General features: G+C 38.7%; 1 protein-coding gene and 1 pseudogene across 1 annotated transcript in view; one reads left to right on the plus strand and one right to left on the minus strand.

Moving 5' to 3' along the window:
• Positions 1-12,028, minus strand: part of TXNL1 (thioredoxin like 1) — a 32,503-nt gene extending 20,475 nt beyond the window's left edge. Inside the window, exon 1 of the mRNA XM_046025591.1 lies at positions 11,727-12,028. Within this exon, the coding sequence (XP_045881547.1) occupies positions 11,727-11,824 (98 nt within the window). The 5' untranslated portion in view covers positions 11,825-12,028. The remainder of the gene's footprint in view (positions 1-11,726) is intronic.
• On the plus strand, positions 7,687-7,785 carry LOC123954785 (annotated as a pseudogene).
• Positions 12,029-13,867: the final 1,839 nt, after the last annotated feature.

Consider the following 13,867-nt stretch of genomic DNA (forward strand, 5'->3'; position numbering starts at 1 on the left):
CTTGGTAAAAAACAAAAAGAAAAACAAAACACCCACAAAAAACTGTATTAATTTATACTCTGAAGAATTTGTTAAAATATGAAATTAAACAAAATCTGATCATCTTAGCTTTGCTCTTTCTAGTCTCTTCCATGAGATTATTTAGATATACTTGCATCAAAGCACACTGTCTTAATGACTACAGATTTATACTGTTTTAAAGTCTAACAATGTTAAGTCTTCTGTTTTCTCACTGAGAAAAATTAAAGATGGAAATAAATAAAAGGAGGAATATACTATGCTTATAAACTGGAAAACTCAACAGTGTCAACCTGTCAATTCTCCTAAATTTGACCCTTAGAGTCAATGGAAAATCCCAGTAAGTTTTATTCCCCAAGTTAACAAGTTTAAATTCTAAAATTTATAGGGAAATACCAAAGATAACCCAAGCCATTCTGAGGTTCAAAGCTGAGAAAATTACATTACTGAATATTAAGAACAATCACAAAGCTTTGTAAATTAAGAGTGTACAGTATCAGTATCAATACTGTACTGATACCAAGTATCAGTAAAAGGATAAACTGACCAATGTAAAAGAATAGGTCCAGAAACAAACCCATCCTACACAGAGTATCTGATTTATCAAACATTTGACAGAGCACTGCAGTGGGGAAAAGATGGTCTTTTCAATAAGCAGTGCTGTGTCAACAGGATACTCACAGGGGAAGATCAATGAATCTTGGCCCCCACACCTCACACCATATACAAAACCAATTCCAGATGGATTACTATGGATGACAGATCTAAATATGAAAGTTAAAACAATAACAGTTATAAAAAAACTACAAAGGATATTTTCAAAACTCTGGAGTAAGCAAAGATTTCTTAAAACACAAAAAACAGGGGCGCCTGGATGGCTCAGTGGGTTAAAGCCTCTGCCTTCGGCTCAGGTCGTGATCCCAGGGTCCTGGGATCGAGCCCCGCATGGGGCTCTCTGCTCAGCAGGGAGCCTGTTCCCCCCCCCCCCGCCTGCCTCTCTGCCTACTTGTGATCTCTATCAAATAAATAAATAAAATCTTAAAAAAAAAAAAGAAAAGAAAAAAGGGAATAATTGATATATTGGAATATACTTGATAAATTGGAAGATATCAAGACCTTTTGTTCATCGAGATACTATTTAGAGAGTGAAAAGACCCCATAGAGTGGTTTAAAAAAAAAAAAAAAAATCTGTGAAACATACCAAAAGGCTTATACTGCTAATATGTAAAGAATTCATACAGATCAGTAAGAACAAGACTGACACCCAAAAGGAAACTGGGTAAACTCTTAAACCAGTACATGACAAAAGAGGTTATTCTAACAGTCAATAAATATGAAAAGATATCTGACTTCATCTGTCACTAGGGAAGCTTGGGAAATGCAAATTAAAACTTCCACCGAAATAGCTAAAACAAAAAACGTGTAATAGAGCATTACCAAGAATATGGAGGAATTGAACTGTTTAGTAACTACGCAAACTTTAGGGGTATAACCACTTTAGGGGTAAAGAAAAGAAACTCAGTATCTGCTAAACAAAGACCTATGCCTACCTCATGTGCATGTCTAAAGTACAGAATCAACAGAAACATCTACATATGTTTGCCTTAGGGCATTTGAAAAAAATATTGATAGTAGTAGTATTTCTAATAACCAAAAGTGGAGACTACTTAAATTTCTATCAACGGAGAATGAGTAAATTAATTGCAGCTACTCATACTGTGGAATACTATAATGTCATGTGAAAACAGATTAATTCACAAATAATACCGAGAAAAGTGGTACACTATATACACATTTATACACAGTTCAAATACAGACAAAACAAATCAATGGTACTATAAATAAGGACAAAGGTTACCTTTCTGAGAGTTAAAGACGGGACAGGGTCATGGGAGATATCAAAAGGCTAGTTATGCTCTATCTGTCCAGAAGCTCATTACATGGGCATGTGTGTTCAGTTTACAAAAATTAATTAAGCCATACATTTATAATTGTGTATTATATTGTATCTCAATAAAAATTTAAACAAAAACCTTAGCAACAGCAGACAGGAGCATAAGGAAAAGAAAATTCTGAAGCACAAAATGTTCAAACTCATAAATGTTCATCCCCAAGCTGTGATTATCTCTCCAGTCTTCAAATTTTAATCAGTATATTCATCCCATGCCATCCTTAAATCTCACACCGAAAATGCTAACAAAATAAGCAATTAAGTTCTCTAATATTAAGCTTGGTGCTTCTGAAAGTAGATTTTTGGATCTTCTCCTCAAATAGGTCCGGAGACCAAATTATAAAGAAAAAACATTTACAGTCACTAAACCTATATTTGTTAAACAAAATACTTCTCCTTATCAGTAAGTCTTAAACATTACAGATGGGAGGAGCAACTGCTAAATCCTTTCTTAAGGGCCATTAATCATGATTTGTCAATTTTAAATGAACACAAACCAAGATTAAACAATCTCATTTCTATACATCCATACTAGCTTAACATTAACTCATTTTTGCAATATGTATAACAAAGTTCAATGCAATATTTATAATGATAAAAAATTAGAAACAATCTAAATGGCAATCAACAGAAAAATAGTTTAAAATGGTATGACGCATACATACCAGGGGATAAGGATAATCTGTAAATCTGTACTGTTTACAAAGATGTGTGTATATATACACATTAGGTGTGTCACACAATAATCAGTTAATTACTTCTGCAAAGTAGGACTGGAAAAGGAAGAGAGTTTAGGGGAGACTTAAAATTATTCATAATTCTGTATCTTTTTTTTTTTAGGATGAACAGATACCTTTATTTTAAAATATTAAATAACTTGATACTAGAGAATTAAACACTAACTGCATTTAAACGGGTGTCCCTAATGAAACACAACACAACATGCTCATTCCTGGAAAAAAAAAAAATCTCCCTTAGGCAAAAGCATGCATTCAAAATAAGACTTATGGGAAAATTGGACTGGGGCAAACCATTTAAATCGATATAACTTGGTAAAAATATCCCTAAGAAAAAGGAGTGAAGTACTCAGGAAATACTCAGACAGTCGGGCAGGTGGCTCAGACCTAGAGGCTACCTCAGGGAATATTTGAAGTGAGTAAGAACAACAGAAGTGTGCGTTTCCGGTGCTGTGACAAGGCAGGTGGAAGCAGAGCTCCAGGCCATGGGGCTGTGGGAGGAAACGCGGCGCTGACAATGAAGTCCTCCTGGGAACAAGTGCTGGGTGCAAGTGCTTCTGTTAAACTGTAGTAACTCTCTTAAAATAAACGTGGAAGGGAGCTTGCCTGTTTGGCTGAGGGTTCTTCTTCTTCCTGCTAACGGTTCTATTTCCATTTCTGTTCCTCACTACCTAGGAAAAATAGAATACGAACCAACACAACTTCCACACTATAGTGACATCATGCTCACCAGGCATGTATGAGCTAAGAAGTGTTAAGAAAAAAGAAATTCTTGTAGCTAAAATAACTGTCCTGAGATAACTGTTCCCTTTCAAACTTTAAACTTATCTAGATGCTCTGTTTAATTTCAGTTAGCCATCACAGGTTGTAACTGTGGTCAGAAATCAAAATAAGCCCTAGAACACAGAAGCAGAAATAAATATAGCGGCATACTTTCACACTATAATCACTCAAATGAAACTGATTAGTTATTTGAAGATGTTTGCCTGCTTAACATTAGCATTGAAGAATAAACTTAAATTTCCATTATTAGCTGAGCTCCTGAACAAGTCACCTGATTGCTCCATATAAAATGAGAAGGAACTGGATTCTGTAGCACCTTTCTCATAGCTAAAATATTATGCCCCAGGGACACCTGGGTGGTGCAGTCAGTTGAGTGTCTGACTCTTGTTTTTGGCTGAGGTCGTACTCTCAGGGTTATCAGATTGAGCCCCAAGTCAGTCTCCATGCTCAGTGCAAAGTGTGCTTGAGACTCTCTCCCACCCTCTGCCCCTCCCCCACTCCTCAAATAAATAAATATTTAAAATATTATGCCCCAAATACGACTGAATTTCATGATCATACTTTCTTCTCTTGTGCAATCCTTGACTCACAGCCCTCAAATAATACATCGTCACATAGCCTCTGAACTTGTAAACGTGACCAGAGATCATCTAGTCCAGAGGTTTAAAAAAGAAAGGGGAAAAAAAAAAGTTCTTTTTCTACCTCTGAACCTCTCTTTGACAGAAAGGTTAGCTATTAAATCTAATATGTAAAATGCATATATAAGAAGGACTCTGACTTGTGCTTTTTGAGAAAAGGAACACAGCGCACAACTCTCTAGCTTTCTGCAATACATAAAGAACCAAACCCACAAAACTAAAACTTCAAAAATAATCTAACCTAACACAATTATTGGATAGGTAAGAACTGAAGACCAGGAAAGTTAAAGGACATGCCCAAGATCAGACGCTCTAGTCAGTGGCAGAGCCACAACAGAACATTTAATTCCTAATCCAATCCAAGATCAGCTTTCTTTGAAAGCACCAAATTAGCTTCGTAAGTAAGATTTTTGTTTACCGTCATAATATAAACACATTCTACTTCATGAACTTGCCACTCTTCACTATTTGCTAAAGCAGTCAGTGCTCTGCCTTGAGCAGTAACGTGTAAACACATTGCTGATAAATGGTAAGGAAAATATATGTGCTTTCTGAAGAGATATTTTAAAATTCTATTTTTCTGTGGGCTACAACTTTAAAGTAGGTAATGTCTACATTATTATATTTCAATTAGGGCAGGCATAATCATAACTGGTCCAATTAATAACACAAAATGGCTAGCATTCACTGAGCATTAACCCGTATGTTATACAATTTACAAAACCCTTAAATTCATTTAAGCTCTACAACTCATTTCAAAGTCAAGAACAATGAGGTACAGTGCTAGAATTTGATCACAAAACCCAACTCCTGAAAGCTATTCCCAAAACCTCATAACACTGGCCTACACACTGCCTTTTGTTATTTCTAAATTAACTGTCAAGATTGAAACTATACGCTCTATTAAATAATCCAGACAGATTCTATTTTGTAAAGTTTAAATCCAGGCAAAACTAATCTGTGGCATTAGAATTCTAGTATGAGAAGAAAGTATAGCAGGGGAAGAGGGAGGCAGATTCTTATCTACATGTTGGTTTAAACTTCTCAAAGTATTCACAAATGATTTGTGTACATTTTTGCATGTATGTTATAGTTCAATAAAAAAGTATACTTTTAAGAAAAATTCTCTATGTTCTCTGAGGCCTTGCCATGCACTAGCTATCTTAAAGCTACCCACCTCTCTCATTATCTGCCTGGTGCCTAGACTACTGAACTTGCTATCTCTGTAATTCGGTCTGCAGCAATAATGTAGCACATACTAATATCACACACATATATGACATATTATTTAAACCAGCTACCATAACCATTAGAACTCAACACCTAACATACACTAACATTCTTCCCAGATGGTAACGGTAACACCAAACCAAATACAAACTAGGACCTGTTTTAACAAAACTGAATATGGTAAAAAATGATACATTCATAAATTCAATATCAAAATCATTCATACTCAATATAATTTCACCTACATGTGGGATCTAGATAAACGCACAAATGAAAAAACCAGAAACAGACTCATAATCTCAGAAAACAAACTAGTGGTGGTGAGGAAGGGACTGGTGAAGGGATCAAGAGGTATGAACTTCCAGTTTTAAAAAAGTCATGGGGCTGAAAAGTACAGCATATGAAATATGGTCAGTAACACTTAACAACTGTGTATGGTAAAAGGTGGTAACTGTACTTCTTATACCTTGAAACTAATAAAATATTGTATGCCAAGTATATTTCAATTTTAAAAAATCATACTAAGTCTTATGAGGAAGAAAATGTATATATATTCTTTTAGCATTGGGGCTTACTCAACATTGATAACAAAACTGGCACAGCTTATAATCACTGAATGTATCTGAGTATATTTAAAACAAGTAACAGTATGGAAATAACAGTTACAAAAACTGTTACCACAGTATGTAATTCACATATATAATTTCATTCTCTAAACAATACTGTTATGTTACATATTACTACTCCTATTTTACGGTTAGGGAAAAGAAGAGAGTGAAAGGAACTGTCCTAAGTCATAAGATTAGTTTGCAAGCAGTTGTAACTAAATAATTCAAGGCAATATATATTTAAAAATATCAGGCTCTGTACAATATAGAGATTAACCTGCATTTTCTTTCTACTTAGGCTGGAAAGAACAAGAACAGCATTTTACAATCCAAACTGCATTCAGCAATGGGACCTTAAGTTATTTAATCTGTGACTTAACATCATCATTTGTAAAATGGGGATAATTTCAAAGATTACTTTGAGGACTGTATGAGTCAATATAAATGTTTAAATAAGTCTCTTACAAGAGTAGATAAAACACAAATGTTGACTGACTGTTTTAAGTGTTAAGAAAAAAAAATAATAATTCTGGAGAAGGATGCCAAGACCATTCACGGGGGGAAAAGACAGTTTCTTCAACAAATAGTGCTGAGAAAACTGGGTATCAACATACAGAAGAATGAAGGTGGACTTTTACACCATAGACAAAATTTAACTCAAAAATGAGTAAAAGTCCTAAACTTGAAAACTAGAATTACAAATGATTTCATGAAAACATAGGGGTTAAATCTCATGACACTGGATTTGACAACGATTTCTGGGATATGACACTAAAAGCACAAGCAACAAAAGATCAACTGGGCGTCACCAAAATTAAAGACTTGTGCGTCAAAGGACACTATCGAGAAAGTGAAAGGCAACCAATAGGAGAAAATATTTATAAATCATATATGAGGTAAGGAATACGCAAAATATACAAAGAACTCCTACAATTCAGTAATAAAAAAACCAAAGTCATTCAAAATGAGTAAAGGACTTGAATAGATATTTCTCCACGGAAGATATTAAGCACAAGAAAATATGCCCAACTTCATTAGTCATTAAGGAAATGCGAACCAAAACCACCAGACCACTTCACACCCATTTAGGATGCCCATTAAAATATAAAAAGTGTTGGCAGGTACATGGAAAATTAGAACCCTCCTGCACTGCTGGTGAGAATGCAAAATGGTGCAACCACATTCCACTCCCAGGTATATACTGAAAATATACTGAAAAGAAATGAAAACAGTCACTCAAAGAAATCCTTGCACACCAATGCTGAAGGCAGTATTACAATAGCCATAAAGGTGGAAACAACCAATGTCCATCAACAGATGAATAAGCAATATATATACATACAGTGAAATATTATTTAAATTGAAAAAGGAAATTCTGAAACATGCTGCAACATGGATAAACCTTGAAAACATTATGCTAAGTGAAAGAAATCAGAAACCAAATGACAAATATATATAATTCCACTTACAAGAGGTATCAAGAATAGGCAAATTCATGACAGAAAGAAGTTACCAGGGGTGGGAGTTTTCGCTTAATGGATACTTACTGGTTAACGCTTTTATCTGAGATAATGAAAAAACTCTAGGAAATAGTGGTGATGTTGGTACAACATTGTGAATGTACTTAATGCCACTGAACTATACATTTAGAAATGGCTAACATGGTAAATTTCATGTTACATATATTTCACTACAATTAAAAACCTGAGTGCTCACTCTGGTAGCAGTTTTATTTTATTACTAAAACTGGAATGATACAGAGATTAGTACAGCCACTGTGCAAGGATAACATGCAAATTCGTGAAACATTCCATCTTAAAAACAAAACAAAACCCTGAAAATACTGGAGAGCCACAAGGATTTTTAAACAGAACGGTGACAATCTGCATAACATTATATTAAAATTAATAGGTTAGATATAACATTGACCTGGAGAAAAAGGAGTAAGGCTTAAAGTACGGTTGGAAAAGAAATAGCTGTTGGAGAAAACTATGTTCTTGGCCTAAAATGGGACATTAACTTTGATCTAAGAGGTTTCCTACATGATCTACTGGATATAGTTGTTTGAGGGTCTAATACTGATGCCCAGTTACCTCAATGGCCAAAATGTTAAAGAACTTTAAGGCAAATATAATCTTATCAGATTTATAAATGTTAGCTATAAATATACTTTTTTTTTTCATTTTATTTATTTTTTCAGCGTAACAGTATTCATTGTTTTTGCACAATACCCAGTGCTCCATGCAAAACGTGCCCTCCCTATTACCCACCACCTGTTCCCCCAACCTCCCACCCCTGACCCTTCAAAACCCTCAGGTTGTTTTTCAGAGTCCATAGTCTCTTATGGTTCGCCTCCCCTTCCAAATTTTTTTTTTTTTAAATAAACATATAATGTATTTTTATCCCCAGGGGTACAGGTCTGTGAATCGCCAGGTTTACACGCTTCACAGCACTCACGATAGCACATACCCTCCCCAATGTCCATAGCCCCCTCCCCCTCTCCCAATCCCACCTCCCCCCAGCAACCCCCAGTTTGTTTTGTGAGATTAAGAGTCATTTATGGTTTGTCTCCCTCCCAATCCCATCTTGTTTCATTTATTCTTCTCCTATCCCCCTAACCCCCCATGTTGCTTCTCCACGTCCTCATATCAGGGAGATCATATGATAGCTGTCTTTCTCCGATTGACTTATTTCACTAAGCATGATACACTCTAGTTCCATCCACGTCGTCGCAAATGGCAAGATTTCATTTCTTTTGATGGCTGCATAGTATTCCATTGTGTATATATACCACATCTTCTTTATCCATTCATCTGTTGATAGACATCTAGGTTCTTTCCATAGTTTGGCTATTGTAGACATTGCTGCTATAAACATTCGGGTACACGTGCCCCTTCGGATCACTATGTTTGTATCTTTAGGGTAAATACCCAGTAGTGCAATTGCTGGGTCATAGGGTAGTTCTATTTTCAACATTTTGAGGAACCTCCATGCTGTTTTCCAGAGTGGTTGCACCAGCTTGCATTCCCACCAACAGTGGAGGAGGGTTCCCCTTTCTCCGCATCCTCGCCAGCATCTGTCATTTCCTGACTTGTTAATTTTAGCCATTCTGACTGGTGTAAGGTGATATCTCATTGTGGTTTTGATTTGTATTTCCCTGATGCCGAGTGACGTGGAGCACTTTTTCATGTGTCTGTTGGCCATCTGGATGTCTTCTTTGCAGAAATGTCTGTTCATGTCCTCTGCCCATTTCTTGATTGGACTGTTTGTTCTTTGGGTGTTGAGTTTGCTAAGTTCCTTATAGATTTTGGATACTAGCCCTTTATCTGATATGTCGTTTGCAAATATCTTCTCCCATTCTGTCAGTTGTCTTTTGGTTTTGTTAACTGTTTCCTTTGCTGAAAGTTCTCTAAATTCATTTGCCAAAAAAAAATAAATTTTCATTGCATCAAAATACCTTTTTAAAAGTAAGTAACACAGTGCTTCACCAATCAATGCCTGTAATTGTTTATGATTAAATGTTGCCTCAGTGTTAATGGAAGTGTTGCCTTAATAGCAAAGTTTCCCCACTTTTCTCATTTCAATTAATAAATTTTTGATCACTGTTTGTCACCTGTTCTGCTATGGTTAAGGGGAAAAGAGAGTGTTTTATAGGGTGATGAAAGTCTATACACTCCTATATGCTAGAACTGGAAGTGAGTTAAAAATGAGATTACCTGTCAAAATCATCTCTTCCCTTTTCCAATTTTGGCCTAATAAATGTACAGGTATCCCTCCATATTAAAAATATAGACATTACAAAATTGCTAAAGCTGGGAAGACACATTTATAGAATTTGACATTACTTTCAGACATGTCCTTATGATGAAATTTTTATCTTCTTCAACTTAGTAAATGTGAAAGTCTACATGTCAAATTGGTACTCTATGCCACCCTAGAAAATCCAATATACTGCCCGTTTTCAATTCTGTATAAGAGAGATTGGTGTAGGAATAAGTCCTTAATTGTTTTCATCTCTATCTGCATCCCCCCCATGACTAAAACTATCTAATCCTAATGCCACTACTTATATACTCAACATCTGAATCATATTCAATAGCCATGAATCACTTTTCACCCTGATTCAAAATACTGCCTGTTTATAAAGTTACCTGGACAACTAAATGTGTTACTTAAATAGTGATACCTGTAGTAAATTTCTCCAGGTTTAATTGTAAATAACTCGGGGGATTGGGTCAAGATAAATCAAATGGAGATCTTTAATACAAATGTAGTGATCCAACGGGGCACATGCGCCCTAATATTTATAGCAGCAATGTCCACAACAGCCAAGCTGTGGAAAGAACCTAGATGTCCATCAACAGATGAATGGACAAAGAAGATGTGGTGTTTGTGTGTGTGTATGTGTACACGATGGAATACTATGCAGCGATCAAAAGAAATGAAATCTTGCCATTTGCGAGATGTGGATAGAACTGGAGGGTATTAGGCTGAGCGAAATAAGTCAATCAGAGAAAGACAATTATCATATGATCTCCCTGATATAAGGAAGCTGAGAGGCAATGTGGGGGGTTTGAGGGGTAGGAAAGGAGTAAATGAAACAAGATGGAATCGGGAGGGAGACAAACCATGAGAGACTCTTGATCTCACAAAACAAACTGAGAGTTGCAGGGGTGGGGGTTTGAGTTATGGACACTGGGGAAGGTATGTGCTATGGTGAGTGCTGTTAAGTGTGTAAACCTGGCGATTCACAGACCTGTACCCCTGGGGTTGATAACACATTACATGTTAATAAAAAAAATAAAAATATATATTTTTTTAAAATGGAAACCTTTAATCCTTCTAAGTTAGAAGGCACTGACATACACAATCGAAGGTCAATAAATAAACACAGTCGCTGAAATCTTGGTTCTGAAGGCCTAGTTCCAACATGTCACTCTGACACAGGTACACTGCACGCTCAAAACAGAAAATCCACGAGTTCTGCGACCAATAAATTATGTTGAGACTTACCCAACCCAGTTAAGCATCTTTCAAGATCCTTGTCCTCTTAAACCATCAAGTCAAAAATGAAGTCTATCTGGCCAAACCCAGATGTCTGGGTACCTATATTTGACATATACTCATTCTAATTTCCGAGATCATATGCAGCCGCACATAGGGGAGCCTAAGTTACCAAGTTACTAACCAAACGAATAACAAAACCATTAAGAAAATTAAAAAGCACCCGGCCTCAACATTAATTTAAAATGCACTGAGCCTCGGGCCTAAGCACTACGTGGATTAGTTGGATAGACCCAACTGAATTTTCTAAAGGTTTTACAGAAATGCAGATGAAGTGAAGTGAAGCAAGCCAAAGTGTTCGGTAAATTAAGATTTTAGGATTTCTAAAATGCAAGTGACAGCTGGCTCCCCGACACGAACGGGGCAGGCGAAAGCAGGGGCCGCTGTACGAAGAGTACCACAGACTAGAAGTGGGCCACCCCCAAGTCCAGAGCTCGTCCAAGGATGCAGAAGGGACGGGAGGCGACCTCCTGACTATGGAACGCGGAGGGCCAGGCCTCCGTGCCCTCCAGAGACTCCCCTGTGCACAAACGGGGGCTCACACCCAAGAGCTGCGGCCTAACCGGGCAGCGCCTGGGGCTGCGGCCAGCGCCGGACATTCCCGAGCAGGAGGCAGCCAGGGAGTCGGGACCCGGAAAAAGTGAAGGGAAAGCAGGGACGGACACACTGGGCCCAGAGGGCTCGCGCCCGACCTCACCCTCGCATGGTGAACTTGACCACGGCGAGTCTGGAGCCCGCGCCGCTCAGCTCCGGCTGGAAATCTGGGTCGCTCCCGACCGGCTTCACTCCCACCATTCTTAGCCCGGCAGGGCGGCCGCGACGCCACCGGCTTCAAAACTGAAGGAGAAGACCCGGGAGAAGAAGGGGAGAGGCTCAGAGAGGCCGAGGCCTGAACACAGGAGGTGACGACCGCGGCGTCTTCTCCGGGACTCTCAGTGCCGAGTCACGCCAGGGAGCGGAGCGGCCGAGGGGGTGGGGACGGGAGGGGGGGAGGGGAGGGGAGAGGCGAGGAAAGGAAAGGCGTGCGGCACCCAGGAGCCACCGCGCGACCAGGACGCCGGCGCTTGCGCACGATGGCGTCATTTCCGCGTCGTCCGTTTCGGCTCCCACCGCCCAATCTTAAAACGCGACCCCTGACTCCACCCTCCGCTGCGGAACCCCACGCCGGCGGGAGCGGCGCAGGCGCGGGAGAGCAGCAGGTCGCAAGCTCAGACCTGGAGTAGGATGCTGAAGCTCCTGTGTTCCTCCGCTGTTCCAAGACCTGCGTCTCCTACCGAGTTTCCTGGGGTGGGAAAATAAAAAGGGAACCCCTTTTCCCCGAGGTTCGTGGCTAAGGCTTTAACCCCTTTCCCTGGAAGGGCTGGAAGAAGTACTTTGTCTCATATTTGGGGCAGATCGCCACACTAGAAAAAAGACTTTAGGTCCGTTGATTTACGGATCTCATGAGACAGGGGTGCTCTCTGTGCACTCGTCCTCAAGATGTCACGCACCTGTCTTTAAGTTGTGCCTGAAAAAAATGAAAGCACCATCCTTCCCCTGGAAACACAGTCTAGTGGTAGAAACCAGCAGTAGGATAACATGTTTGCAAAGGAAACGGTGGGGACAGATGAGACAGGAGGATGGGGCAGGGTGAACTTGCTAGAAATTGTGGCACCTGAGCTGATTCTTGATGGAAGAGAGCTAGAGGGTGAGAGGTGACAGGAGTATTAGAGGCAGAGGAACCAGCAGTACCGATTCGTGGTTCGACATGGCTGCTGCTGCTCATGATGATAAGAATAGCTAACAAACTGTGCTCTAGACAAGATACGGGCTCTTTGTGTATATGAGTTCATTTAATCCTCACAGCAACCCTGTGAAGTAGGTTCTACTATTTCATAGATAGATTAATTTTGACCTAGTAACAAGTCAAATCATCATTCAAGTTGAGGTAGTCTACCAGTGTGTTCTTTTAGGGACTATGACAAATGATGTGCTTTTGGTTTAGCTGGGGTGATGAAGCTGAAGAGAAAGGTAGACGTCTGATCAGGACTAGCTAAGAAATTTGTATTTTAACGTGAATGCAATGGAGTAATCACTGCAGGGCATTTTTTTTTTTTAATTACAAAAAAAGTGTCTACTGAGGTAGCAGTGAGGAGGATGGAAGGCAGTGAGACAAGTTTAGGTTACTGTGTAATCCAGGAAGTGAGTTACGGGAACAGCTGAAATGGAAATGAAGAGGACATGATGTACTTGAGAAACAATTAGCAGCTAAAAATCCTAGGATTGAGTGACCAATTGGACCAATTTAGAGCAACGACAGAGGAAGGAGTCTAGGAGAGTGGGGGATATATCAATCCTGTGGCTCTCTGTAGTGAATTAAGGTGCCAGTAGAACATCTAGGTAAGGAGGATAGCAGACAGTAGGAAGGTTGAGTCTGGAACAAAAGAAAAAGGAGTAGGCTAAAGTTGCAGAAAGTATGTAACTTACTCAGTTATACAGTTGTACAGCTGCTTAGCCCTCACCATTGCACCCAACATTATACTGAAACAGACTTTATATATTGCATAGAAACTTTTAGCCAATGTTATTGAGGTGATGATTTGCTGAGTGTTTTTTCCTCTATATTTTACAAATCTTTTCTATAATTACAAATAGTATATATAATAAGAAGAAGAAAGAAGGTGCAGCTGGGGGGGAAAGTGCTACACAAAAAATCTACAAAGAAGGCCCAAGTTTCTGCCTCACCCTATTAGTAGTAACTAAAATAAAATGATATTCGCAGTTAATTGGTCTCCTGTGAAATTTAGGTAATGTTTACTGTCATTAAGGAAAATGAGCCTTTGGTGGATGAAATTTTCC

The sequence above is a fragment of the Meles meles genome, chromosome 12 (assembly GCF_922984935.1).
Source record: "Meles meles chromosome 12, mMelMel3.1 paternal haplotype, whole genome shotgun sequence".
Taxonomy (NCBI): Eukaryota; Metazoa; Chordata; class Mammalia; order Carnivora; family Mustelidae; genus Meles; species Meles meles.